The sequence below is a fragment of the Manacus candei genome, unplaced genomic scaffold, assembly GCF_025592945.1.
Source record: "Manacus candei isolate 608988 ecotype Guabito, Panama unplaced genomic scaffold, ASM2559294v1 h1tg000107l, whole genome shotgun sequence".
NCBI classification, from domain to species: domain Eukaryota; kingdom Metazoa; phylum Chordata; class Aves; order Passeriformes; family Pipridae; genus Manacus; species Manacus candei.
The window spans coordinates 232,004-257,454 of record NW_026138155.1 but is presented as its reverse complement, the minus strand read 5'-3'; the positions used below and the strand labels follow the sequence as shown (position 1 = coordinate 257,454).

The window sequence follows — 25,451 nt, the reverse complement described above, 5'->3', positions numbered from 1 at the left end:
CTGTGGGCTTGGGTGGCACTGCTGGGGCTGCTGATGTGGCCAGGGCACAGGTTTTGGCTTCCTTGCCTGCTTTCAGCTGCTGAGTGGGGCTGCTTGGGCCTGGCCTGGCTCAGCTGTCTGCACGAGGGATGAAGACCTGGGTGGTGCACAGAGGACTGTATTCTAGTGCGTGACCTCTTCATTTCCTTTATTCACCTCAGCACCTTGTTTGCAGTAGGAAATTCTTCCAGACAATTCTTGTTGCTCCTGTTGATGTTAACAATGGTGGGAACTTGCCTCCTCCTCGCCTTTTTTCAGCACAGTCTTGGTTGTGGGGCAGGTTATGTGTCCAGCCCACCACATGCTCGGGGCCTCTAGCTTTTCCAGCACGAAAGGAGCTGACCAGGAGTCAGGATCTGATGGAGATGCTTGGAAAGGCTTTACTTTGTGTAGATGAAATGATCAGGAATCAATTCTAGTGTCTGAGTAGGGCCTCTAAAATAATGATGGGGATTGATTAAGTAACCAGCATGAATCTGAGAAGTAAAATATTCACTCAGCGCTGGGGCATGTTTTGTATGTCCCCTTCCCACCCCTGCAGCCCCCGAGAGAGAGAGAGAAAGCTTGACTGGCTGGCTGCCTGTTCTCCAGTCACTTGAGGGTTGTTGGTTCTCTTTCTGTAGCTCTTCCTCTTGAGGTGATTCCTAGAGCATGGTCACGAGGCTGCTCAGTAGCTTGTGGCTTGCTTTGCAGGAGAGATGCCAGGGGGACAGGGTCTTCTGTTGGCTTGGCAAACGCTCCTGCCTTTCCCAGTCTCGTCCTTGGTGTGGTTTGGCTCTAGGCTTCGGTCCTGTCAAGCTACAGTGGCTCTTGCAGGGAAAGATCCAGGAGCAGCTTCAGCGTAGAACAGTTGGATGCAAGCAGGTGATTTAAAAATAAACAAAAAAGCCTCCCAATAGTATTTGAAGCTTTTTTTAGGTACGCTCTTGAGCTGCCTGTGCTTCCAGCCCTGTGAGCAGCTCTGCAGCCTACTGGAGTAAGTGATGCGGAATAATGGTTCAGACAAACACCACGGCGTGGGGAGGGCTCAGCGTTAATTCTGCTGGAGATGCTCCAGAGCAGAGCCACAAAACCAACTTCAGGGTCTTACTCTCTTAGCTCAGAGCAGTGGTAACAAAAATGAACCCCAAATGTTGTTCATGAGTACTACAATATAAGTGCTGTGTGATGGGAATAGGAGATGCTCCTTCTTCATCCCATCTGGATGCCTTTCCCCGTCCTCTCCATCACGGTGCCTGGTTTAGACATGTGGGCTGGACTTGCAAGAGTTGCCAGAGCTCTTCCTCTCCACAGCTCGGGCAGGTGTGATTAATGTGGCTTAGGCAAGGTCCACTTGGCCAGGCATGAGGCAGTGGAGAAAGAGCCGTGAGAAGGGGGAGCAGCTCCCTGTGCTTTTCCTTTAGCCCTTCTGGAAGCTTTCTCCCTGTGGAGTGCTCTGCTTGGCCCATGTAAGCGATGCCCTCTTGGCATGAGCTGTAGTCCAAGGGCCATTATTGCCATTTCCCTGGTAGTACAGGTATTTTGCTGAGCTCTGATTTATAAGTCTTGAGCTATTTTTGGGACTCCTTACTTAAAAATACACCCTATGCCTGTGTTTAGGAGAGTGTCAAAGTAGCCTTAGGATCTGAATTTGCAGTTAGAGCTTTGAAGTTGCTCAAAATAGGAAGGAGATAAATTTTTTCTTGCAGGCTTAAGCTTTTTGTTTTCCATAGTAGCATCCCACATACAGTGTTGTCAAAGCACAGACTGCTACTGTTTTGGGGAGTTGGGTTTTTTTTCTTCCATCTCAGCTTATAGCTTCTTTAGATCTTTATTGTCTAATGATATTCTGTTGCCATTTCTGCATCCCACATTTATTTTCAGATGGGATTTAGCTGCTGGAATTATGTTCCTGAAGTACTGTAATTGTGGGTTATTTCTTTACCAGATCTGACCATGAATACTTGGCACAAGTTAATAGAAAAAGACCTGTTTTAGAAACGTTTTGGTTTTGCCACAGTTGTTGCCTGCTTTGCCAGCGACTCCTGAGAATGGATTCCTGTGCCGAGCAGTAGTTCTAGTAGAAATTGTTCCTGGAAATCTTCATGGATATTATGTATTTCATTCCGAGATGATATTAACCTCTCTCACGTGGTGGGTGTGGAAGCGAGAAAGTGCTCTGAGTCCTGAGGGGGATCTTTTGTGAATGACTTGCAGGACTTGAGGGCTGTCCGTGGCTCTGAAGGTGTTCTGCCGAGCCTGGGTGTTTCCCTGGTGGGTTCTGTGGGTGCAAAGTGAATGACAGTGTCCTGTGTAAGCAAGAGGATCAACAGAAACTGCTTGCCCGGCACGTGGTGACTGCACCAAGTGCGTGAAATGCTTTGTGTAAGCACACGAACACGGCTTGAATGGAGGTTCTGGCAGTCTGGGGGAGGCAGCCTCTGCTTTGTCTGGAGAGGAAAGGAAGGTGAGAGAGGAGCAAGTTGGGTAGATGGCTTGCTTGGTGACTGCACGAGCTTGTGCTTCCCTCTTCCACAGAGCAGCACGGAGGCTGATTCCCAGGGAAGTACAGGAGTGAGAACTGCAGGAGAGGTGGAATTGCAGGGCTGCTTTTTAGCCTTCCAGGTAGAGGTTCCCAGCTGTAGCCACAGCCACATGTTTGCGTTTTGAAGCACACAAATCATCTCCTTTCAGCCCCTGTGAAAACCCTTCTCCTCCAGTCTGAGTCAGCCTGGGAGCTTTTGGCAGCTTTCAGATGAATGAAGAATGTCAGGCTGATGGTCCTGGCTTAATTTTTCTGGGGCAAAATTTGGCAGTCAGCAGACCACCTTGGAAATGAAAAAGTTTCACCCTGGAAAGGTGAAGGTGCCAGGTTATCACTGACACTTGTTCCTGGCATCACTCTGCAGTAAAATGGACTTCCCCACATCCTCCACATGTGTGCAGGAAATGTACAGTAGGAAACGCCAGTAAAGAAGTGGTGCATAAATATAGTTGAATTTGTTTCTTTGTATGATTCAAGATTTTTCTGTTCTCTGTCTCCTTTTCTTTTAATTGGTAGAGTTACATTTTTCTGTATCCGCACAACAAAAGTAGAAATACCGTGGCTAATGGTATTTCAGTAGTCTTTGTTGTTGTTTTGTTCCTAGTTTGAGGTGTCAAGACTGGTATTGTCAGAAATCGTTGAATTAAATAACTGGAGCCAGTGCTCATTTATTGTCAGCCTTTCCAGCTGAAAGATTAGGGTGTCGTACTGCGAGCAGGTATTGCTCGCGTTTACATGCCGGGAGCGATTATAAGGCTTAACGCAGCCATCTGGGACTGAACATATGCACAGCCCTCAAATCTTCGTGGCAAGACCCCCAGAGGAGCAGGGATTTTGCCAGATCGTCTGGTGACTTGCACTGGTGATAAATCACACCACTTCCCCACCACATCCATTGGCTGCTGCTTTTTCCTCCCTCGGATCTGTTTCATGTCCAGGTTGGGCTCTGGCAGGTCTCAGTGTGCCTCTTGTTTTTTGGGCAGTCTGAGTTCTGAGCTCTGAGACTTTTTGCCTGAGTGTGAGCACAAGGGTATGGACACTGTGTGTGTGGGGAAGTAATTGTTGAAATCCTGTTTCAGCAACTTTATCTGTAAAGCTTCCCATAGTTGTGGCCAGGTAACCCAACTTCTGCTGTTGTGTTTTTTTAACAGAAGAAACAATGAATGCCTTTGTTAGCTCATAGAATCAGAAGATTAAGATTTTTAATTACATTTGAAAAGGGTTTTGTTGGTTTCCTATATATCGTATGTAACTTCCAAGCCAAGAAAAATCCCTGGTGCTTTTAAATGAATGCTTTTCTGCCACAAACTCTCTTTTATCCCAGAAAATGCGAGCCTAGTCTCATTCTGTTTCATCTGCCTCATTAATATTAAATACGTGGCACTTTAATATGGCAACCAGAGCAAAGCAGGGAATTTCAGCTGATATCTGACAATGGCAAGCTGAGATTAAATGACACTGCAGTGCAATCGCTATATATAAAGTAATTGGCGTTTTTCAGGAGCATTTGACCTAATTGTTTTTTGTTTTTTTTCCTCCCCTTGTCTTGTGGGGAAGGCAAAGGTTTGGTGATTGCAACCCAAGTCCCTGGTGTCCAGTGGAGGCAGGATGCAGCACCAGACCCAGGAGCTGCTTCCTGCTGGGGAGAACCTGCATGGAAGTGTCTGCTGGGGCCCAGGGGCAACTCTTGAGGAGGCTGTGGTAAACCCTCCTGGTGCTCTGAGTTACAAGGAAACTGCCTGAAAGTGGAAAATAAACAGCTTCTGGGAGAAGTGCCTCTCCTTCTGGGATGCACAGTCGATGGTCACTGAACAATTAGAGCGATTCACTTTGATTTCTGATACATGATTGAGTAGTGCTGTCAGGGGACCTTGGGCTGTGTGTTTCCAGGTAGCTGGATATTCACCCTAGTGGAAAGCACTCTTGCTATTCAGCATTTGGAGATAAGCAATTATTAATTATTAGAACATTAACTACAAGAACCACTTGGGGTTAGGGCTTGTGTGACTGGCATGCTACGAGTGTTCCACCGTCTGATTTGGTGGGTGGTCGTGGGCAAATGCCTTTGTTTTCTCCATAAGTAAAGCAGAGGATAATTCCCTGCCTTGTCTTACCAAGTTGTGATCAGTGAAATAATAGCACAGCCACAGTCACCTTTGCAAACCTCGCCCTCTTGCACCAAACGGAGTGAGATCTTGTGGCGCAGAGGCATTACCAGACTAATGCTTTTAATTAAAACCACTTGCTAGAAAATAACTATTCAAATAAGGTAATAGGCACGTTATGTTTTCGAGGAGACAGAACAATAAGGAGGAAGGGTTTAAAAGTGAGCAGCATGAGTAACTCTGACGTTTCTCTGGGTTTACGGTAATGCAATTGAGGGCAATTTTCACATAGAGCATTCCTAAGACGCAGTTAATTTCTCTGTTGTAGCCCAGAATTGCTTAAACATGAAAGCCTGAGGTGTTTTGTTGTTTAAGCAAAATATTATTTGAAATTGTGGTCTGATGTGTGACTCCTGTCTGTTTTTGCACACAGCTACGTTTCCTCCAGGATTGGTCTTGCCAGGAATGGAGCTCAGAAGAGTGTTTTTCCAATGGGATGTGCATTACCGGGTTTTGATATAACCTGAGGAAAGCAGTATTTTTTCATAGCCTAACCAAGTAACCTGATGATTTCTTGCAGTGGGATGAGCCAAAAAGCTAGAAGTATAAATCTAGGCTAGCTGTGATACAGCTTACATGCTGTTGTGGTTTCAGTTTGAGGGGAAGTGTAAAGTTCACACAGGCTAGAAAACGGTCCATGTTTCTGGCATGAAGTAGGTGGTTGGTCGCTGTGTAAAATGCACAGTAAGAAGTCCCAAGAGAAGAGTGTGTGGATGTTGTCTGCATCCACACCACCTGTGGTAAATGAGACTTTCCTGGAGTGTGTGTGCTGCAGCATCTGGGCGATTAAAAGCTGTTGAGGGCAGAGGCCTGGTATTCCTAGTTTGGTGCTGTGCCTTGCAGAGATGGGTCATGGTTCAGTGTCTGGAGTCCAGTGGTGCTGGATGGTAGGAAGGAGGATGGAGAAGGCTGAATGTTTGCCATCCTCTGGGGTACTGTCTAAGTAGGAGGATGTGTAAGTAGGAAGATTGTGCAAGTCCACTCTTGAGGTTTATGCTCCAGTTTGCAGCCTTAGGGGCTGAGTGACCTGAGAAAATGTGAATTCAAACCTCATGTGCCCAGGGAAGGGCTGCTCCGGCCTGTGCTGACTCTCCTGGGATTGGAATGTGCTGCTGGCCTGCAGCAGGCACAGGCTTGTGCTGTGTTGGTGTGTGATGTGCAGAGTGGGAACCTCAACCAGGGACAAACCCAGCTTCTCCTCCTGGACAACCATGGAAGGAAGAGCTGGGCATTAGCTTTCCTCTTGGAAGGCTTCCCAAGTTCCTGGAGCAGTTATTTGCCTGTCAGACCCCAGCGATGTGGAGGTGGAGTCTGCATTGTTAATAAGGAATATGCAGCAGCAGATCCCTTGCTTTGATATCTCTCATTAAATAACTTGAGCCAAGGGCAGAAACGTGCACTGCACATGGGAATTGTGCCCCAGTTTTGGGATAGGCAGATCTGCAGCACTTGGAGCCGTAGAGCATGTCAGAGCAGGGAGCTCCTTCATGTGAACTAATCTTCCCTAGCCCTCTGCAGGAGGCGCTCGCTCGGAGCGGTGCCTTCGGGTCTGTTTGTCTTCCCGATTCCCTAGGTTTGGCTCCATGAGTTTGTGACAGGCTTTACCTGCTCTGTCAGGCCTCTGGAGCCTCGCTGCTGCAGAGAGCCGGGCTCGGTGGAGCTCTCGGCAGCAGCGCTGCTCAGCTGTCACAGTCGCTCGTGCTCGGCTGCGCTGTGCTATGTGCTGGCCAAGCTGAACACTTCAGTGCTTGGCTCACGGATGGATACCTCACGTGCCCTACTGCCTGTCCCGGTGCTTCCAGGAGGAGAAATCCAGCACCGTGAGCACACCGAGCTACAGTGTAAAGGAACCGCGGGAGGTGCAAGCTAATGGCAAAGAGCTTATTGTTGGTACTCAGAGAAACAGCCCTGCAAAGTGTTCCGTTCCAGAAGCTGTCCTTGAGCTGTGGGTTTAACCAAGTGGAGTCCAATATGTATTGTGTGTCCTCATAAGGCTGCAAGACTTTGAATTCTGTGTTTAGCTTGACCAGGACAAGTCTGAGCAGCTGGACTGTGCAGGAGCGTAGTACACTGGAGACTTGGTTCTGTTCACTTTGGGGGTCTATGGGAGAAAAACATTGGAGCTGTGGGATTTGTTTAACACTGCGCTGTTACAAGCAGTGGCATGGGTTGTTACAGCACAAGTCTTGACAGGAGGGCAGAAATTAAAATGAAGTCTGTATCCATCTGCTTTTGTGTTCCCTTCAAAGGGCAGACATGACTGGGGTGGACAGTGGGAGCAGAATGTAGTGGCCAACATTAATTAATCTGTGAGGGTGGATACTGGCTCCGGTTTAACCTTTTAGCAGGGCTCCACCAACAGCTAATGGATGTTGCAGCAGCCTGTGTATGGAATAATTTATGAATTTGGAAGAACACGGTTCCAGAGAATGTGGGTGAATGCCAGTGGTTTGCAAATCTCTGCCAGTGGTCTTGTGAGTGGCGGGCTGCTGCAGGAAAAATAACATTGGATTAGCTCAGGGTAATGTTTGGAAGTGTCCCACTTAGTTCCTAAAGCCTGGCCCTTGTGCAGAGCTGCACTGGGCTCTGGGCAGGATACTCAGAAGTTGCAGAAACGTATTAAATACACCAGTTGTGCATGCACCAAACAAGGAGTGAGGAACAACACAGGGAGATGTTTTTAGCTTCTGGCTTTTCCCAAGCACCTTTTGAAGTACTGTTGTCATTGGGGAAGACAGTTTCCTTGTTTCAAGTCCTTGGAATGCCTGGGCACATGCCAGGTTGCTTGATCTCACAGCTCCAAGGCAGCTCAGTCCCTTTACCTGAAGAAATGGGAGCCTTGCCTCGGCCCCAGAGCCGGATGGGATCCCAGCAGTTTTCCCCAGCCTGTTTCCAGCTTTGCATTCCTGCTTTTAATTAAACTGTCGCGACACTGCAGGCAGAGCAGGACTGAGATACCAGAAGCCAAAGGTCCAGCTCACAAAGGTGTTTGGGAGCCTTGGAATGCGGATGGGAAGCCTTTGACAGCGCATAGGGCAGGATCAGGGCCTGCCTCCCACTAATTGTGCTTTATTTGCTCTCTGCTCCTCCAGCCACTCTGTGCCAGGGCCGAAAACACCACTGGAGTCTGGTTCTAATAACCAAGCATAGCATCACAACTGAGGGGCACCTTGTACCACAGCTACCCCTTTGCAAGCCCTCACAAGTGTCTCACTCTGCAAGAGTTCATGGGCGCTGTTTACCTGTGAGGATCTTTGTGGATTTGAGTTAATTACAGAAGGCTCCAAGGAGATTTGCTGTAACTCGGTTGGGATGGAGGACTTGGGGAAAAATAGCTGGTTCTGGAACCATTGTCAGCGGGGCACACCAAACACGAAGCTGATAGTACATTTTGGATCAAGTCCTTATTTGTAAGTCAGAAGAGGATTATTTAATTATTACAGGATGCATTTAATTAGTGTCTGGAATGTAGCCACTAATGTAAGTTTGTATAGAAAGAGTCTTAGAATTTTCCTTTAGGTGTTGTTGTTTTCTACATGTGGGTGTTCAAACAATACTTAGTGTTAATAAAATGTAGCAACAGCCAAAGGGAAAATATTTTTCTTTTGCTTATTTCTTTGTGCTGTACATTTACACAGTTCCCATTTGGATCTTTTTGTTTTGGGAGATGTATGCCCCTTTTTGTAGAGCAAAAATGGAAGGGATTCACAAAGAAAAACTTAGCTTATGAAAACATAACAGTTGGCTGAAGAGTCAGGGACTGGAAGCATCTGAACCTGCTTAAATGAGGGGAAGTGTGGGAGTGGGACTTAGGGGTGTCACTGGAGCCTCCAAAGCCCTGGCTGTGAATGGGTGGACTTGCAGCCTCTCTGTTGGAGACTGACTTTTAAAAGGAAAGAAACTCCAACCCCTTCAGATATATCCCTGTCCCCAAACATTGCAGAAGGACCTTTACTGGACAGAAATCGGTTACTGAAATGGCAGCTGAGCCAGCCCTGTCCTCCTCACAGCCCCAGCCTGGCTGTTTCCTGGGGATGGGGAAGGAGGGACAGGGGAACTGTACAGCCTTGTGCTTTAGTAACAGACGTTCAGGAAGGGGGGTTGTGGGCAGGGTTCTCCATATGTGGCGACTTACGCCAGTTTTGCGTCTGACTTTATTTGCATTATTAGGATTTAACTAATAAATCTGCTTTAAACCTGCTTGAAATCCGTGACGATGCGAAATTGCTGTTTTCCAGCGCTGAGTTGCTGAGGAAAGGCTTTCTCCAGGCTGTGTGTCTGGTCTGCGTGGCAGATTACAAAGGTTGTAGCACAGCACGCTCTGCTCTGTCGTTGCTTCCCCTGTGGGTTGTCACCTGTGACATTGCTTTTTGTGTTAACCCTGACATTTGCCTTCACTGCATACTTGAGAGACTTCTGGTGTAAAATGGGGAGGTGTTGGGGAGGTTGCACAAATTTCAGTAAAAAGTTGTTCTGTTGCTTTGCACTGTGTACAGAGAACTTGACTTACGGTGTTGTGCCCAGCTCTTCGCTGTGAGCTTAAGCCCAGGGCAGGAATTGGGGCTCTGGTTGCAGGTGAACTCCCTGCCCTCGGTGCTGGCACAGCCCCGCTGCCTCTTGCCAGGATCCAGCCCTGGGCTGGAAGCTGTGCTCCAACAGCTCAGGGGCCCGGTGCATCCGCTGAGCTGCGGTGTGCCCTCATTGCCTTTACAATGAAATCCCACCTGCACCACTGAAACTATTTATTTTATTCCCCAGGAATTCCTGCCTCAGTAATAGAGGTGTTTGGAAAATAGGTCCTGGCAAAAGAACCTTGTCAGACAAGCCCGAGGTGTCATTGCCTGTAATTGAGGGAAAGATCCCTCATCTCCTGCAGGAAAACTTGTACAAGCCTCTCTTGTTGTAGGGTGCTGGTGCTGCTTGAACCACCTTTGCAGGCCACTGTGGGCTTTGGGTTTCCTTGCTGGTGTGTTTGTGTGTTTTGGAGAGGAGGGCGTTTGGCTGTGCTGTGGTGGGAACTTGTCCTTCTGTCAAGTCCTTCACACTGTGTTAGTTTGTCAAGAGCAGCTTGAGTGCTAGGAAAGCCATTTCTCTTTGGGGGTGTGGGGAGGAATAGCTCAAGATAAACTTCAGTGCAGGAAATAGGCAGCGTGGGGCTCTTTTTATGTTTCCGAGAGTTGGGTTAAATCTCTAGAATAAAAGGTTTATCTCTGATGCAATCCAAAAACTGGAGCTGTAAAACTCATCCTCAGATTCCATGTGACTAGAGAGTTAATCCATTCTTCTGGTGCTGTGAATGTTTATTTAGCTGTACACTTATGGAGTTCAGATGGTCTGCAGTGTGTGTTGGGCAATTGCCGGTGTCCTGTCCAGGGATTCTTTATGACTTGGAGCATCACCAGGATTGTAGTGGCCATCAAACGCTGTTGTGATCCTGCCCCTTAGCAAGTAATGGATGTGGAAAGGACTGTGGGAACATTCCTGTCTGCAGTGAGAAGAATGTTTTGTCTTTCGCTGTCGATGGACTCCAGAAATGTGAGGTCTCTGTAGCAGTTATCAGTGCAGCAAGGCTTGAGGGGGATAAAAAACCTGGTGTAGAGAGGCCTTCTCGTCCCATCTCCTAACAATCCCAGTGTTATGACTGTGCTGAGGACCTAGATCAGATGTGCTTTCCTCTGGAGGAACTCTGGCCAGTTAAGTTTTTTGGAAAGACAAAACATAGTCTTCCAAGGCAACCACAAAAATTTGGAATTAATGAGGTGAAGGGAAGGAAGTCATTCAATTGAAATGGGGAATTGCTCCTATTTATAAAAACTTGAGTGTTGGCTTTCCCTGTTTAAGGCAGAAGAACAAAGACTTGGTGAAGGCCGGTGGGGAACGTTGTTGCTTTTGAGCCAGTTGAGAGCTTGAAGTCTGTGGAGTGATGATTCAAAACTGTCAGCTAAAGAATTGAGTAAACCTTCACCTTTTCCTCTGAGTGCAGATTCAGTTCGACTTAATTCTGCTGTCCTTCTTGCTGAAGCTGGAATGCACACTAAGGCAAACAACAATATTTGTAGTCTTCGATATTCTTTGATTGCTGACCTTTCCTTATTCATGTTGAGTGTCTTTTCTGGTGCCCTAAAAGAGCTTGTGTACCGTAAGGGGTTCTGTGTGTTCTGTTTTCCTTTTCAAAGCAGATGTGAGGGCTGTGACTCAACATTCAGTGTATTAGACCATGCCATGAACTCATTAAAAGCTGGTTTGCTTGCTTTGTTGTTGTTTTCTGATTACTTGGTCAGAACCACACTCAAGTGTACCCATTGCTGGTGAGAGTAGTAACACTGGACTTGGCTAAACCTGAAATATTTTTCTCTGGCCCTTTTATTTAGTGACCTTAGTGTCAATATATGCATGTGCATGTTGCATATGATTTTAAGAATTCAATCCAGTTGATACTGGATTTATACTTCCTTGCTGGTGCTGGACCAGTAAAGTTTCCCTGGGGAATTCCAGTGTGTGTGTGGCACTGGTTCAGACCCTGAAAACCCTGCTAGGGGTTTTCCAAGGAGCTGGGTTGGGTGGTGGTTATTTTGAAGTCAGGACCTGTTTATACACACTGCTGTGGTACCTGGACATTGGATAAGCTATGTTTGTATGCATATCAGTGTTATCTTAGGATGTTGATATGAAGACAATTGCTGTGATGAATCTGAACTCTTTAGTCCAGACTCAGAACTCGTAAATGAATGACCTGAAGCTGTACTAACATGGATCCTGGCTGTAAGTCCCAGTGCTAATTAATTATCCTGAGCACGATGTGGGGCACTTTTCAGCCCTGGAGGTTGCTGAATAGGAGCTGACAGAACGTGCCCTGGATGTGTGGCTGCAGCTTTTCAGGAAAGAACACACAGGGTTAAGGACCTGCAAGGCAGCCCTGCTGGTGCCTGCACCACCTCAAGGAAAACTGCTGCTTTTTGTGTCCAGAGCAGCCCTTACTTTGAGCATGTATTGGAACAGTGCTGCCTTGTTACAGCTTGGTGAGCAAGGCCTTTGGGCTGCTTTCCTTTCTTGAAATCTCTCTTGTGCTCTGGTTGTGTTCACACCCCTGACTGGAGTGCGGTTGGTGGAAGCCTGGGGAAGGTTGGAGGAAAATAGCATCAGGTTGCCAGGTTTGTGTTAGTTCTACCCTCTTGTGCCCGGGAGCAGTGTCCCAGTTTGCTCCTGGCCTGTGTGAGTGTAACTGGGAGTCTCTCTGGGTTTGTGTATCACCTTTCCCTCCGTCCCAGGTTGTGCTGTGCCTCCAGCTAAAGGCTTTTAGCCAACTACAAATCCACTTATTTAAGGGCCCATGGTGCAGCTGTTTCAGGGCTATTTTAAGTGCATGACGGTGAAATACAGAAGGAAATGGCTGTTGTTGGCTTTTTCCTCTCTGCTGCCTTGCTGGACTATATCTGTATTTGTGGTGGTGTGGGACTGTGTAGCCAGAAGGGCTGGAAAAGGGTAAAAGAACTGAAAGCAAGCAAGCAAAGTGTTTCTAATGTCCATATAGCAACATGCTTTCCTGCATGCTGTCTGCTGTCAGGAGAGACATTGGCCAGAGAAGCAAACAGCATCTGGTTCTCATTGGGCTCTGCCTTTGGATCGTCTTCATTCTTGTTTGTCACATTATGTCTCTTTTTTCCCCCCCTTCCTTCCTTTCTCCTTTTTTCTTTTTTTTCCCTGCAGTGAGTTTACAAGCCTTGCTGGAATGCACATATGTTCCTTATCATCCCCCCAGTCCAGCTTTTTTTTTTTTTTTTTTTGCTGGTTAGCAGTTTGTGACATCAGGGGCTGTTAGAAGCATTAGTCACTTTTACTCCAAATAGAAGGGCCCGTGGTTTTTGGAAACCTATGGAGGAAAATGTCTTTTATGTCAGTTCTTGGCATAAATGGAACTGCGAGTGCTCTGAGCTTGTGCTGACCTTTAGCCAAACATTTTGCCCGAAGACAAATGTTCGTTCCCGCTCTCTCCAGCCGCTCCTGAATTGTCAGATTTTGCTGACTGCCCTCTTTCCAGAAGAATGCAACTGTATCCTTTTTCCTCCGTGCTCCTGCCGGTTTCCTGCAGCTTGCCAATGTAAGCAGTCCCCTCTCTTCCCTGCCCGCGTGCCTCAGAGGCGCGGGAAGCGTGTCCTCAGTGTGTGCTGGGACTGCTGCAAACCCGTGCTGGGGAACTGGGACTGGGGCAGGCATGGGGCTGGGTGGGCTGCATCGGGCCAGGGAGCAGCTTGTGATGCCTGCTGGCTGTGCCCTGTGTCATCCTGCCCTTCGTTTAGGGAGCCAGCCTTGGAGAGAGCAGCACTGCTCTCTGTTAGTGCCTGCGCCAGTGGAAGCGTGTCCAGCATCACCCACTCTCTGGGGGTATCTCCTCGGGGAACCTTCCTTGCTGTCATTGGCAGCTTCCTTTGGCTGGTAATTCCACAGGGTTTTATCTGTTAGAGCAGTATTCGTTGCAAGGGGGGATGGCACTGGACCCACACCTGCCCTTCCCCATCTGCTCTGCCCAGTGCTTTGTTGGACAAGTTGCTTCCAGTCTTCCTCCCACAGACCAACCTTTTCTGCTATCCTGATTTGTGCTATCGTGATTCTCGGGGATTAAAAGGAAAATCTGGCATGTTCAAGGGGAGTCTTTTTGTGTTCCCTGTGACTTCCCTGCTTGCTGAGCGAGGGAGCCAACTGCGGCATAGCACTGCCGACAGTATTCCCTGTTACTGGGAGTAGGGAGACCTGGCTGCTTGCTGTTCTTCCAGACATTGCTGGAGGGCTGGGACAAAGGCCTAGTGAGGAGCTGTGTGTCCCTGAGCAGCTGCAGCTGGTGCCAGCTTTCATCCAGGAAGAGCAAGATGGTTTCCTGCAGTCCACCCCTCCGGGACAATGGCTGCAGCAGTGAGTCACTGCTGGGGTGGTGGGAGGCATGGATCTTCAGGCCTTGACTGACACATTCATGTGCAGAATGAGAACATGCCTTCCACAGGGTCTGCTCTCCCTGTTGGGAGAGAAGGGAAAAAGGGAGGGGGGGGACACCAACTAAGGACCTCCCAGACTTCCCAATAGCTTATGGAGCCATCTGCCCAATCCTGCAGCCAACCCAGCAGCATGGGGACAGGAACTCCCCCTCTTCTGCTGATGACACTTATCATAGCCTGAAACAGCAGCCGAGAAGTCCTTCTCTTGATGAGCTGACAAACTGATTGATTGCTATGGGCCCTTTCCTTGTGGCATCACTGCATGGCAAGGAGGGCAAGGGAGTTGTTCCTGCTCTTCGTGTTCTCCCTGTACCATTGTTCATAAGTTCCCTTGTCCAGCAGTTATGGGTTTGACCATGCCTTAAGCCTCTGTAAGGAAGGGGAGGGGGATGGTGGATGCTGTTTCAAGGAACAGAGAGCTTGGCTCTGGCACAGACACTGGGAATACTTGGTGCCCTGCTGGCATGGAGAGGGTATGATAGATCTGTCTCTTGCTGACTGCTCTTTGCTTCTGTGATCTCTGCTCGTCCCTGAGCTGTGTTTTTGTCTGAGCAGACAAAACTGTCCCAGAGGTCCCTGGCTTTGGATATAGCATCTAAGATGACTTCAGAAATGCAAGAACGTGTGCCTAGTAACTGGTCAAAAATGTTGCTGCCCTGAGCTGCTGACAACAATAAGAGCTTTTAGAATTTCTTAAAGGTACCTCCTGAGTCGTGTGGCCTCAAATAACTAAACACTTGCTTCATATTTGTGGTTGAGCTCAATATTTTGCATACCAGCGTTTTCCCCCTCTTGAATTCGAGGCTCGTTTTTGTTTTCTTTAACTCTTGGGAGGCCGTGTGAAGCTGACCCCCAGCCGCCAGCAGCCCTGGGCCAGGAGGGGCCGAGGGAAGGGTTTGCCAGCAGCCTTAAGGCAAAAGAGGCTCAGCCAGGAGCTTGCTGGGGCTGGGGGAACAGTCCTCACCATGGTTAAGTCCTGAGCGAGGAGAGCAGACCCGAGACCAGGGCAGTAACTGCACATGTCCTTGGGGATCTCCCCACATCAGCCTTTTGGGAGCGGTGCTTTTTTCCTACCCAAGAGAAGAGCAATTTTTGCGTTATCTCCGATGAGCTACCACACAGCTTGTGACTTGCATGGACACTGCTCTGCTCCGTGCTGCCTCTGGAGGAGGGATGCATGTCCCAGCACAGGGCCCACCTTTATCTCCCCATCCCCGTGCGCACACAGACCGTGCACTGTTCCTGACTGACCAGGAGAATAACTTCCCCTTTATCCCTGCTCTCTCTGCCAAGCTGCTGTGGTTTAGGAGGAATGAGCTGACTCTGTCCTTGCACGTGCCTTATCAACTGAATTGTTTTATGTGGCTTCAGTGAGTTCCATCCAGGCAGACCCACTGTTTGCCACAGAGCATCCCCTGCACCATTGCTTCACCTACAAAACTTTTGCCACCAGGAGCTGTGTATGAGGAACAACAGATGCAAAATAACCTTGACAGGGTTCTGAGGTTGCAAACCCCTTTTTGTCTTTTGCATGGCAGTTTTTTACCCCCTTAAAATTAAGAGCACTAGAACATGGGTTCCTGAAGATAAATCTCTTTATAGTGATGGTAGGTAGGCAGATGCTGTGCCTTGTCTCTGCTTAGCTTACCCCCTCCCTTCCTCTACTGGAGTTAAAACCAGCAGCTGTGATAACAGCAGCTCAAAGATTGTTGTTGACCCAAGAAATATCGACTGTGGGATGCCTTGTAGGGCTCTCTGGAAGGAGAAGTCAAGTGATCAGCATCTTTCTCAAGAAACAAGCATTTATTTGTTCATGTAGCTCTGCAGTTTTTGTAGGGGTTAGCACACAGCTCTGGAGGTTCAGAATTGCTTCCTGCTCCTGGATGGTGTGGGAAGAGGGAGGGAATATATGCCCTATAATGTGGTCTTCAGTATGACACCCTTCATGGGTGTCATAAGGAAGAGTTTAAAAATAAAGACTGTTTTTGGGATGTCTTAAGCTCTCTGACATCTGAGAACATGCAGACACCCAAATCTAGCAGCGTGTCTGGTGCAAACTGTCTGATCCCTCCAGGAGTCTGTGGAGCTGCAGTTTTACCCACGCTGATCTTGTCCATGGTTCCTGAAGCTGGGAGCAAAGAGAGGTGCTTGGCAAACAGTTACTCTTTTAGTGTGCCTGTAAGAGGTCAGTGCTTCCAGACAAAGCAACTTGTCTCTGGTTCTGAGGCATCTCCAAGGACTGAGTTTCTGTGAGGGACAGCTGAGGGGGTGTTTTAGTCCAGGTGTGTGTTTAGGTGCAGTGTTGGGGGAAGAGGAGCTGTGCTGAGCTCTGTTCATCCGCTGCGGGAAAATGAGGAATGCACTTGAGAAGAAGGCAGTGAGGCAGGGTGATGATGGGCCTTTGCACTTGGGGTGAAGTGCCTGAGCAGCACTGCTGACTTCCTCTGGAAGGAGAGCCGTGTGGCAAGAGGAATAAATCAACGCGTAGTTGTTGGTGCACACGGGGGCTCTGGGGTTGTCCCTGGGGCAGGAGCCTGCACCTCCTCTTCAGCTGGAGTTGCCCAGTTCTCAGTGGGATGACTCAGCTGGGATCAAACCCAGCCCACTGACTGTGCTCAGGAGCTTGTTGGGGCGATTCACAGCCAGAGCAGCGGGGCCATCTGACTTAGCATCCCCTTGTTGTTAAAACACTTCTGTTCTGCCAGACCGAATGCGTGAATCACTTGCCTGTTCTGCTAAAGATACCCTGAGCAATCAGGCTGGTTGCTCTCCAGCAGAGGCTTCCTTTCCATGTGGATAGAGCTATCCCCTTGAAGGGGGTAAAAGCAGGAGCGGAGGCCTGGCTGCAATGGTAAGAGGTTATGCAGCCCTTGGATCCTTCCTTTGGATTCCTCTACAGCTCCCCAAAAACTGTGTGTCCTTTCCAAGCCCATCTCTGTGCTGCAGAACTGACTGTTTGGTTACACGATGCTTTTGTTTGTGGGCGCAGAGAAAGATTTAGAATCCTAGTTCCTTTGGCTCTCCTGCCTTCTCCAAAATGCCTGCCTGTGATACTCGTGCAGAACTGCACCTATTTTCTCTGTCTGCTCCGCTCAGGGAGATGTGCTGCATCCTGGGAACGCTGAGGGAGGTGGAGGCTTGGCTTTGTCTTTGATCTCTGGCTGTGCCTCGGGCCTCGGAGCTTTTCATGAGCTTTCTGGTGTTTGGGGCAGATATCAGACTGCGCTTCTGCTCCCCGTTGTGAGCGCAGCTTGTGAAAAATACTTGGCATTGCAAAGTGCAGGGGTGGTTCTTGTTTATTGCACTGTTGATGTTTGCCGCTCGCAGGGAAAAAAGCAGGGGAGGGAAATAAACCCGAGAAGGTCTGCAGCAAAAAATAACTGACACAGATGCAGGAGATGAGTGTAACTCCTGTTCCTGCTGAGTAACTGGTGATAAGGCAGTACTTGCTTGCCCAAAATATATCAGGGAAAGAGAGACTGGTGCTGAAAGATGTTCAACACCCACCGCTTTCTGTGAAGCCTGTGAGTCATGGGCACTTACTGCTTTCTGGGATCAGCTCTGAGCTCCCTTCACTTCATCATGAACCCAAGCCCACTGATGTTTTAAAAATACTAATGTTAAAAATATTTAATTTAACCCATTCACATAACATATAAATGCTGGGGTCTCCTTCCATTGCCTGGGGCTTTTGCAGGAGAATCGCTGTTGTGGGTCAGTGGTCTCTTCTGTGTTGTTTGTCACTCAACCTGAGTGAAGGAGGTGGCGTCTCTCAATCACACTAAGCTTCTGTGGTGTGGTGCTGATGGAATAGCTGTCAGTCCACAGAGGGGTGGAAGTGAACAGGCTGGTGGATTGGGGTTAAGCCTTCAGACAAACCTGGTTTAGGTGCTAGGAGAAGGCTCAAGTATCTAATACAGGTGTTGGGCCCTGTCTGTCAGCGTGGCAGAAAAGGACCCCTAGCCCCTTTCTGCTGTATGGTGATGGCACAGACAGAGACATTTTCACTTGATGTTGTCTTTCCCAGAGAATTATTGTATTTCTTTGAGTCTGAGTCTGTTTTCATCAACATTCAGCCCAGATGTAATTGGTTTTTTCCTGCAATTGGTGGCTGGTCTTTATGTTCTGAGGGGGGAAGTGGAGCTGCTCAGCAATTGTGCAGAGAGTAGGAAGTCCTTCTCTGCTTTTGATTCTTATTTTATCACCCAAAGAGTGTCTTTTTCCATGTCTGGTCCAAAACCCACTGATTTTGTGGAAAAGAAGCTGCTGCTTCGAGCATCTTTAAACCAGGCTGAGGCTGCCCACAACTGTAATTTAATATGGCCTTGGGGGAGTGACTGTGCTGGAAGTGTTTGGGTTTGGAGGAAGGTTAGTATTTTCTAAGTTAAGGACAAAGCAAACTTTGGGAGAAATATGTGAAATAACAGCAGAGCTGCTCTAGGTCTGCCAAGTTGATGGGGATTTTTTTGTTTTCCCTGTGCCCAGGACATTGGCACAACCGCCATTTGCTGGGGAAGAGGTGACTGGGCTGGCTTCTTTTTCCAAACTTCTCTGTGAATTATGGTACAGCTGTTGTGGAGAAGTCCTAAATATAATCTTGGAGCTGTTTCAAACCTCCCTTGTGCAGGGTCTGTGCTGCCCTGTTCCCCTCCACAGCCTTGGGGTGTTGGATGTTGTCAGCTCAGGCCCCCCGAGCAGCCGGGAGGAGGAGAGCAGGTCACAAGGGGTGACTGGCACCTTGGGGCTCCCTGACCTGGCTTCTTTTCCTGCTGAAGATGTGGAGAGGCAGCACTGGGGGCTTTGTAGGTCATGGAGGAAACACTGGGATCACTGCCCTGCTTTGTCACCCTGGGTCTGATGGGTTATTTGTACACCAAGGCACAGCAGAGCAGCACGCTCGCTTTGTTCCCTTCTGCTCCAAGCCTAGAAAAGCTGGAGAGACATTTAGGTGGCTCTAGAGACACTGTTGCTATCTGAGCTATGTCCTGCTGTGGCCCTGCCAAAGGGATGCTGAGGCCTCAGAAAAAAATGTTTGGGTGTTGCAGATTGGTACAGAATCATGGTTTATTAGTGACAGGCACAGAGAAACAGTCTGGTGGTGTTTGTGTGCCTTGGGGTCAGGGACACCTGAGCTCCTGAGCCCCACGGCAGAGAGCTGGGTAGAAGTAAAAGGAGAGTACTTTGGGAGGGAAACCTAAGAGAAAGATGCTGTGTCCCAAAAACTCTGTGTCATTAACAGAGTTCTGACAGGACTTCTTCCCTGACAGGGGGTTTGCAACCCTGTTAAATGCTTTCCTTCTTGGTCTTACAGAACGATGACCTCAGGAACCTGTCCCTCTCCGGCCACGTGGGCTTCGACAGCCTCCCTGATCAGCTGGTCAACAAGTCAACGTCCCAGGGCTTCTGCTTCAACATCCTCTGCGTGGGTAGGTCACCCTGCCCCTCTGGGCAGTCAGGGCTGCACCCCTCCACAGACTCACACCTCCTCCCTCTGCAAAGGGATGAGCTGAACCACGGGGGACCACAGTGGCAGGGAGGTGACGGTTTTCTTCCCAGAGCTGCTCCAGGGTGAAATCTAGCATCCCTCTTTTCCTTTTCTCTACCTTGTCCCCTGAGTCAAAACGAGGACATTTTTAGCTGTTAAAATCTTCGCCTTTGATCATCCTGTGGTTCTGTTTTCCCCAAAGGCTGCCCATAAGGAAACTGAGCTAACTTGGGTGCTAAATGTATTTTTAAAAGAAAGTGAACTTCGATCTCCCTTTCTCTGGGTTGGGTGCAGAGGCTGTTTCTCACCAAATGACATTCCTTCCCTTCCAGGCTTTGCCTGTATAGTTACATTCTTAGTTTCTCCAATTGGAATCGATGCCCTTTTTGGTCTCCAAGTGATGTACTGGAGAACAAAGCCTGTCACCTGTCCTCTGCTGTATTTAACCTGGGTGCTGCAGGTTGGTTTTATAGCCTGAGTTACCTTTTCCAAATTGTTCAGAGGGTGAAATACAGGAAGGCAACATCTCCTCTTTGCTATAGGGAGATAGGTGCTGTCTTGGTACTCCATGGATACTACACACTTGGAAATCCATTGCTCAGCCCCTGGGAGCTGGGAGCCGAACTAGCTTGGACTTGTCAGTGGACCCAGAATGTGATTCTGCAAAGTGACACAAATGCTGGGTTTCACTCTTAGCTTGGCAGAGCAGGCTATGAACACCATCTCTCCGTTCATTGTTCAGTTAAGCCTGCAAGAAGGGAGTATTGTCCCTTCTAATTAGTTACATTAATTAGCTGGAAAAACCCTGCAGCCCTCTGACTGTGAATTTTGCACAGTGAATTGAGGGTTTCTGTGAGCTGTGTGAATAGAAGTCTGGCACACAGACTGGGCTCCTCTCTGTAGCTTTGCCTGTCAAAGGAGGAGATAGGAGAGCAGTTGCACTTGTGCACACTCGAGCTCGCAGCCCTCACGTGACTGCTGGAGCAGCATGAATCCATTGCAGTTCAGCAGGGAACAGCCCGATTAGCAGGCAGCTCTTTGATCAAAATGGCATAAATTAATTGCCTTTCTCTCTTGGAGTAAATATTCCTTTCTTAGCACGACTTAATATGTCTCCATTAGCAATTTGATCCACCTCTTCTTTTTTTCCTGTAAAATGTGTCGATCCACCAATTTTCACCCCATATTAAAATTTCACACAAACCACTGTAGTCGTCCAAGGAGCAGAAATCTTACTTTGGAAGCAAATTATTTTTTGTAATGGTGACTTGAGAAAGGACGTGATGAACTTTGGCCTTGTAATGTGAGACTTTTATTTGAGATGTGAAAGGCTGCAAAGGCCATCTAGCACAGCACGCAGCAGTTCACACGAGGAGCTCCCTAAAATCTTCAGCTCCAGAGATGAAGATACTGTGCCATCAGTTCAGGACTCAGCTTTTCACGTGAGCTGCCTCAGCCCACCCCTGCTCACAGCATGGGTAGCAGTAGCTGTGTGAGAGTATAATTGCTAAACAAACACTTCTGACTTAGAAATGGGATTTGGGCTAATGCTTTCATCCATATTACTAATTGCACTGGGGATTAGTGAACCTGTAATAGTTTAAAAAGTTGGTATTTGATCAGTGTGCTATTTTCCTTTTCTTTAAAAAACACCTTATGTATTTCTCTGTCTCAAATTTTTATTGCCTCAGTTGTGCTGTGGGTTTTGGGTGACCTTCTTGAAACAGAAACAAAACCGTTTTAAAAAAATAAACCAAAATAAAATCGAGTATCTCCTTGGGAATCAAACACAGTGTTAAGAGAATTTACAACTTGCTTCTGTGAAGAAAGTTCCTGGTTCAGTCCTGGGGAATTGGTAAAGACGGGGACTGTCTCCAAAGACATCTGTTCCTGCAGGGATTATCTTGCTTAGCCATGTGCATGTAGCCTAATTCCACTGCTTCCCAAGTGGAATAACTCCTTAACTTGGCGAACGTGCCCCAGAAGATGAGGAAAAGCAGCCAGACCATCCCAAGTTGCCTTTGTCTGCTCAGGTGAAACCGGCATCGGCAAGTCCACTTTGATGGACACTCTGTTCAACACCAAGTTTGAGAGCGAACCGGCGACACACAACGAGCCCGGCGTGAGGTTGAAAGCCCGGAGTTACGAGCTGCAGGAGAGCAACGTGCGCCTGAAGCTGACCATTGTGGACACCGTGGGCTTTGGAGATCAGATTAACAAGGATGACAGGTAAACTGGGCTCTGGCAGGACCTGGGTGTGCTCGCAGGTCGGGAGGGCGTGACTGGGGGCTCAGTAGGTCCCTCGCTGTTCCTGGGGGTGTTTCCTGATCCAGGAAGTGATGCTGCTCTGTAATATTTCTCCCAGCATAAGGCCCTACTGCTTTCTTTGCAACATGTCTCTGAGGTTTTTGGGCTTCCATGGTCAGAGACAAAATTTCCAGAAGCCAAGAAATCAGAGCAGCAGTCGTGTTATAAACCCACATAGTGGTATCCATGAGGCTGCCCTTGGTGGAGGGGGGACAAATGGAAAAGTTATTTTTTTCCAGAAGTACAGCTCCCTTTTTGGGGAGAAAGTGAAAATCACCTGTAGCGTGGGATGCAAAGCTATACATTTGTTTTCATGCCAAACTGGTTCTTTCCAGAGGGTACGTTACAATGCACAAGGTTTTTTCTCTTCAGCAAAATGGTCCCCTCAAAGTCCACGAGCCCAGTTGTCTTCTGAGCTTTGCTCACAGGCTTCAATTCCGGAAAAGCCCTTTTTATCCTCTTGTCAGTCTCCCTTCCCTCTTTTAAGATTTTTCAGTGAGATTGACAGAGCTCAGACTTCAATTGGAGATGTACAAATACTTTGTTTTTCAGGGTAGCAATCTTGTGTGGTTTCCATGCACCTAAAATCCAGGATCTCTACCACATTATCTTGCTGTCATGTCCATTATGCTTTACCTGTGCACTCGTGGAAACACAACTTGTTAGGAGGGACTGGAGGTTGCTGGGGAAGGGTCTTAACAAGCCGAGCTTGTCCCGTAAGGTCCAGAGCACCCATGAGGCTGCCTGAGTGTCCACCAGTGCCCAGTGTTGTCCCAGTAGCCAATTCCCAATTTCTCTGTGCCTCACCTCTCTCCAGCTACAAGCCCATAGTAGAATACATCGATGCACAGTTTGAAGCCTACTTGCAAGAAGAGCTGAAGATCAAACGGTCCCTGTTCAACTACCACGACACCCGGATCCACGCCTGCCTCTACTTCATTGCGCCCACCGGGCACTCGCTCAAGTCCCTGGACCTGGTCACCATGAAGAAACTGGACAGTAAGGTACTTGCTGCCTGTGTTACGACCCTCACATGGCCCTACTAGTGCTTTTATTGTCTTGCCACCAGGAAATAATGTGTGTTTTTAGCACTGGAGAATTGCAGAGGGGCTGTGTGAAAAGTGTACCTGGTGCAAGCTGCTACAGTGAGTCATTGTTCTGCTTCACATGCTCAGAGATTTATTAAGAGTTTGGACTCCTCCCCTCTCCCATCCCTGCCTCGGGTAGGGAGCTTGGCCCTGTGCTCCCCAGCTAAGCTATAAAGTCAATAAAGACAATTCAGGTCGTCTTACTAATCAGTGAAAACCAAATGGAAGTGCTGTGTCTGTTTGCTCTGACCACATCCAGATAGACACAAACAGTGATTTGATCTTCTGTGGCACATGTTAGTGGTGTTCTAACTGTAATTTCATAAACAGGGATCTGAATAAATATGTTACTTGGCATCTGCTTCTCAGTTACCCTCAAAGGCTTGGTTTAAACCACGGTTTAAAGGTTTCACCTCTTTTCTGAGAAAAATAACTGAGGTACAAATGTAAAGCCTGAGTACTTAAACTAAGCTTTGTCTGTGCTTCTTTACATCATGATTAAGCAATTTAAATCTGTCCACCATGCACCTTTGGCTCGTTGGATCCTGATTCTGCAGATCACTGGTGGCAGTGGCTCTTTATTTCCTGGAGGGGCCTATCGATTGGGTTTTATGTGGCGATGAAGGTTCCCTGCCCTATTCAACTGAAAATAGGGTTATGGAGATTTACCCTAATTGGCATTTGCGTTCTGTCTTTTGGCCCAGGGAGATTTAATATCTCCAGACCATCCTCCAAACAGAATCAAGTGATGTAATAGAAGAGGATTTTCAAGTGCTGTACTTAAAATCCCTTTATATAAGTCAATACCACTGTTAGCCTCCTTATGATTTCTGTCTGCTGTTGCATGGAGAAGCAAATCCTGCATGATCAAAAGCAGAAACTGTCCCTCTGGAGGGACGAGAAAGGAAAAAAGACAGGGTCCTTATCCTTGCCAACAGCCTGTCTAGGGAAGAGTTTCAGTAACTGATCTTTCATCTCAGAGCTGTGTAGGGAGGAATGAGCCCTGCTACTGCAGTACAGCCGTGTCTGGGGGCATGTGAGGGCACACAGGTGGGGGAAGTGTGGCTGTGCTACTGCCAGCCCCTGTCCTGTGTGTCACAGGGTTGGATAGGGACCATCTGCTTCCACCTCCCGTGGGGTGACAGCAGCACTGCTGCCACCCGAGTGTCCCTGATGGCAGCCCCCGAGCAAACACCTGTGACAGGCTCTTGTCCCAGGGAGGCTCCTGCAGTAATCCAGCCTGCTGCAGTGCGAGGAGATGTGCCTAGATGGTCATTTCCTTTTTTTTCTTTTTTGGAACAGTTTGTGATAATCTGTGACAGCATTTCCTGTCCAGCCAATTCGGGCGAGGAGGGGAATACGACAGGACAGGAAATAGCATGTTGCCAAATTGCATTTGACTTCTTTTTAAGGCCATCATCACTGCTGCCTGGAAATCCTGTCTGAGGTGATGCTGGCAGCAGCAGCCCCGAGAAAGGTCATCTGCTGGGGGTGCTGGCTGGTGGCACTGTTAGCGCTGTCCCTGCGTGTCCTGCTCTGTCCTCTCCCGGTGACACAACCTGTGCAGTGCTGTATGTGGAGATGCTGTCTGTGTCCTGCAGGTGAACATCATCCCCATCATTGCCAAGGCTGACACCATTGCAAAGAACGAGCTGCACAAGTTCAAGAGTAAAATCATGAGTGAGCTGGTCAGCAACGGCGTCCAGATCTACCAGTTCCCCACGGACGAAGAGACGGTGGCCGAGATCAACGCCACCATGAGCGTATGTCACCTGGGGGTTCCCTGGGGGCTTCCCCCTTGGTGGGGGCCCATCCTTGATGGTTGTGCTGTATTTTATTTGGCTTTAAAACTGCAGTCTAAGCACAGACACCAGGCTGGCCAAAAGGGCTTTGGGGCTGAAGATACCTGGCCTGATCCGCTTTATTGTCTGCCAAACGAGTCCTCTCTGAGCGTTTTTCATATCCTTCCCCAGTTGCAGCGTTCCCATCTCAGGAAAGGAAAAGGATGGGAGGCAGGGCCCCAGCACAGTCAGGGCAGGGAGCTGAGGTTTGGGTTTCCTGTCCCAAACGACCACTTGTTGCTCAGTGGGGGGTGATTCACTGCTGCCTTTGTTTCGGTTTCCGCAGAGAGCAGGGCACCGTTGGTGATGTTCCAGCTCTCCATAGGACTGGTGGCCATCAGCAGCTTGGCTTTCACCTCCTTCCCCTTCCTCTAGCGGAGGGTGGGATTTGAGGGCACGCAGGGCTAGGGTAGATCAAACATTTTAGTGGAGTTTACGGGTGAAACCACTGTTTTCCATAGTCCTAACTTGGGTTGCAAGGGGAAGAACCTGAGCTTGAGGTTGCTGGCAGTGACATGCAGTATTATCTGGGCATTTTAGGTGGTTTTAGAGGGGCACATAACACCCAAGAGGATGTACCAGCCCTAAGGTGAGTGCACTCAGATGAAGCCATTTCCTTACTACTTGAAGGCTTTTCTGAGTTTCCTTGCACAACTGCTTGTAGATGGGCAATTATCCCATCCAGCTGGATATTAGACCTTCTCCAAAGGTGCCTGTTGCCTGTCTTCCCTGTGTGTGTTGTGTTCTGAGCAGGGAGAAGCTGGCACAGAGAAGGGTCGTGGCTCTACCAGGGTGCATCATGTGCAGTGTTTTGCTTTCCTCTGGTGCAACCTGGCTGTTGGGAAGCTCCTTTGCCAGTTAATCCCATCTCCTCTGCCCTGCCATCTTCCCCACCCACCCAGCCTGTGACACGGCTTGGCCGACACAGCTCCCGGAGCTTGTGCCCAGCCCTGTTGGATGCTGTTAAGGCAGGGAGAGCTCCATGGGCCTGGGCTGGCCAGCTCCCTGCTGGCAG

General features: G+C 48.5%; 1 protein-coding gene across 4 annotated transcripts in view; it reads left to right on the top strand.

Annotated features, from left to right (window-relative positions):
* SEPTIN11 (septin 11) overlaps window positions 1-25,451 on the top strand; it is a 55,265-nt gene that overhangs the window by 11,800 nt on the left and 18,014 nt on the right. For all 4 annotated transcript variants that reach the window (XM_051769430.1, XM_051769429.1, XM_051769431.1 and 1 more), the window contains 4 exons: window positions 19,027-19,141; window positions 21,234-21,429; window positions 22,325-22,511; window positions 24,197-24,358. In XM_051769430.1, coding sequence (XP_051625390.1) covers window positions 21,263-21,429; window positions 22,325-22,511; window positions 24,197-24,358 — 516 coding nt within the window. In that variant the 5' untranslated portion in view covers window positions 19,027-19,141; window positions 21,234-21,262. The remainder of the gene's footprint in view (window positions 1-19,026; window positions 19,142-21,233; window positions 21,430-22,324; window positions 22,512-24,196; window positions 24,359-25,451) is intronic.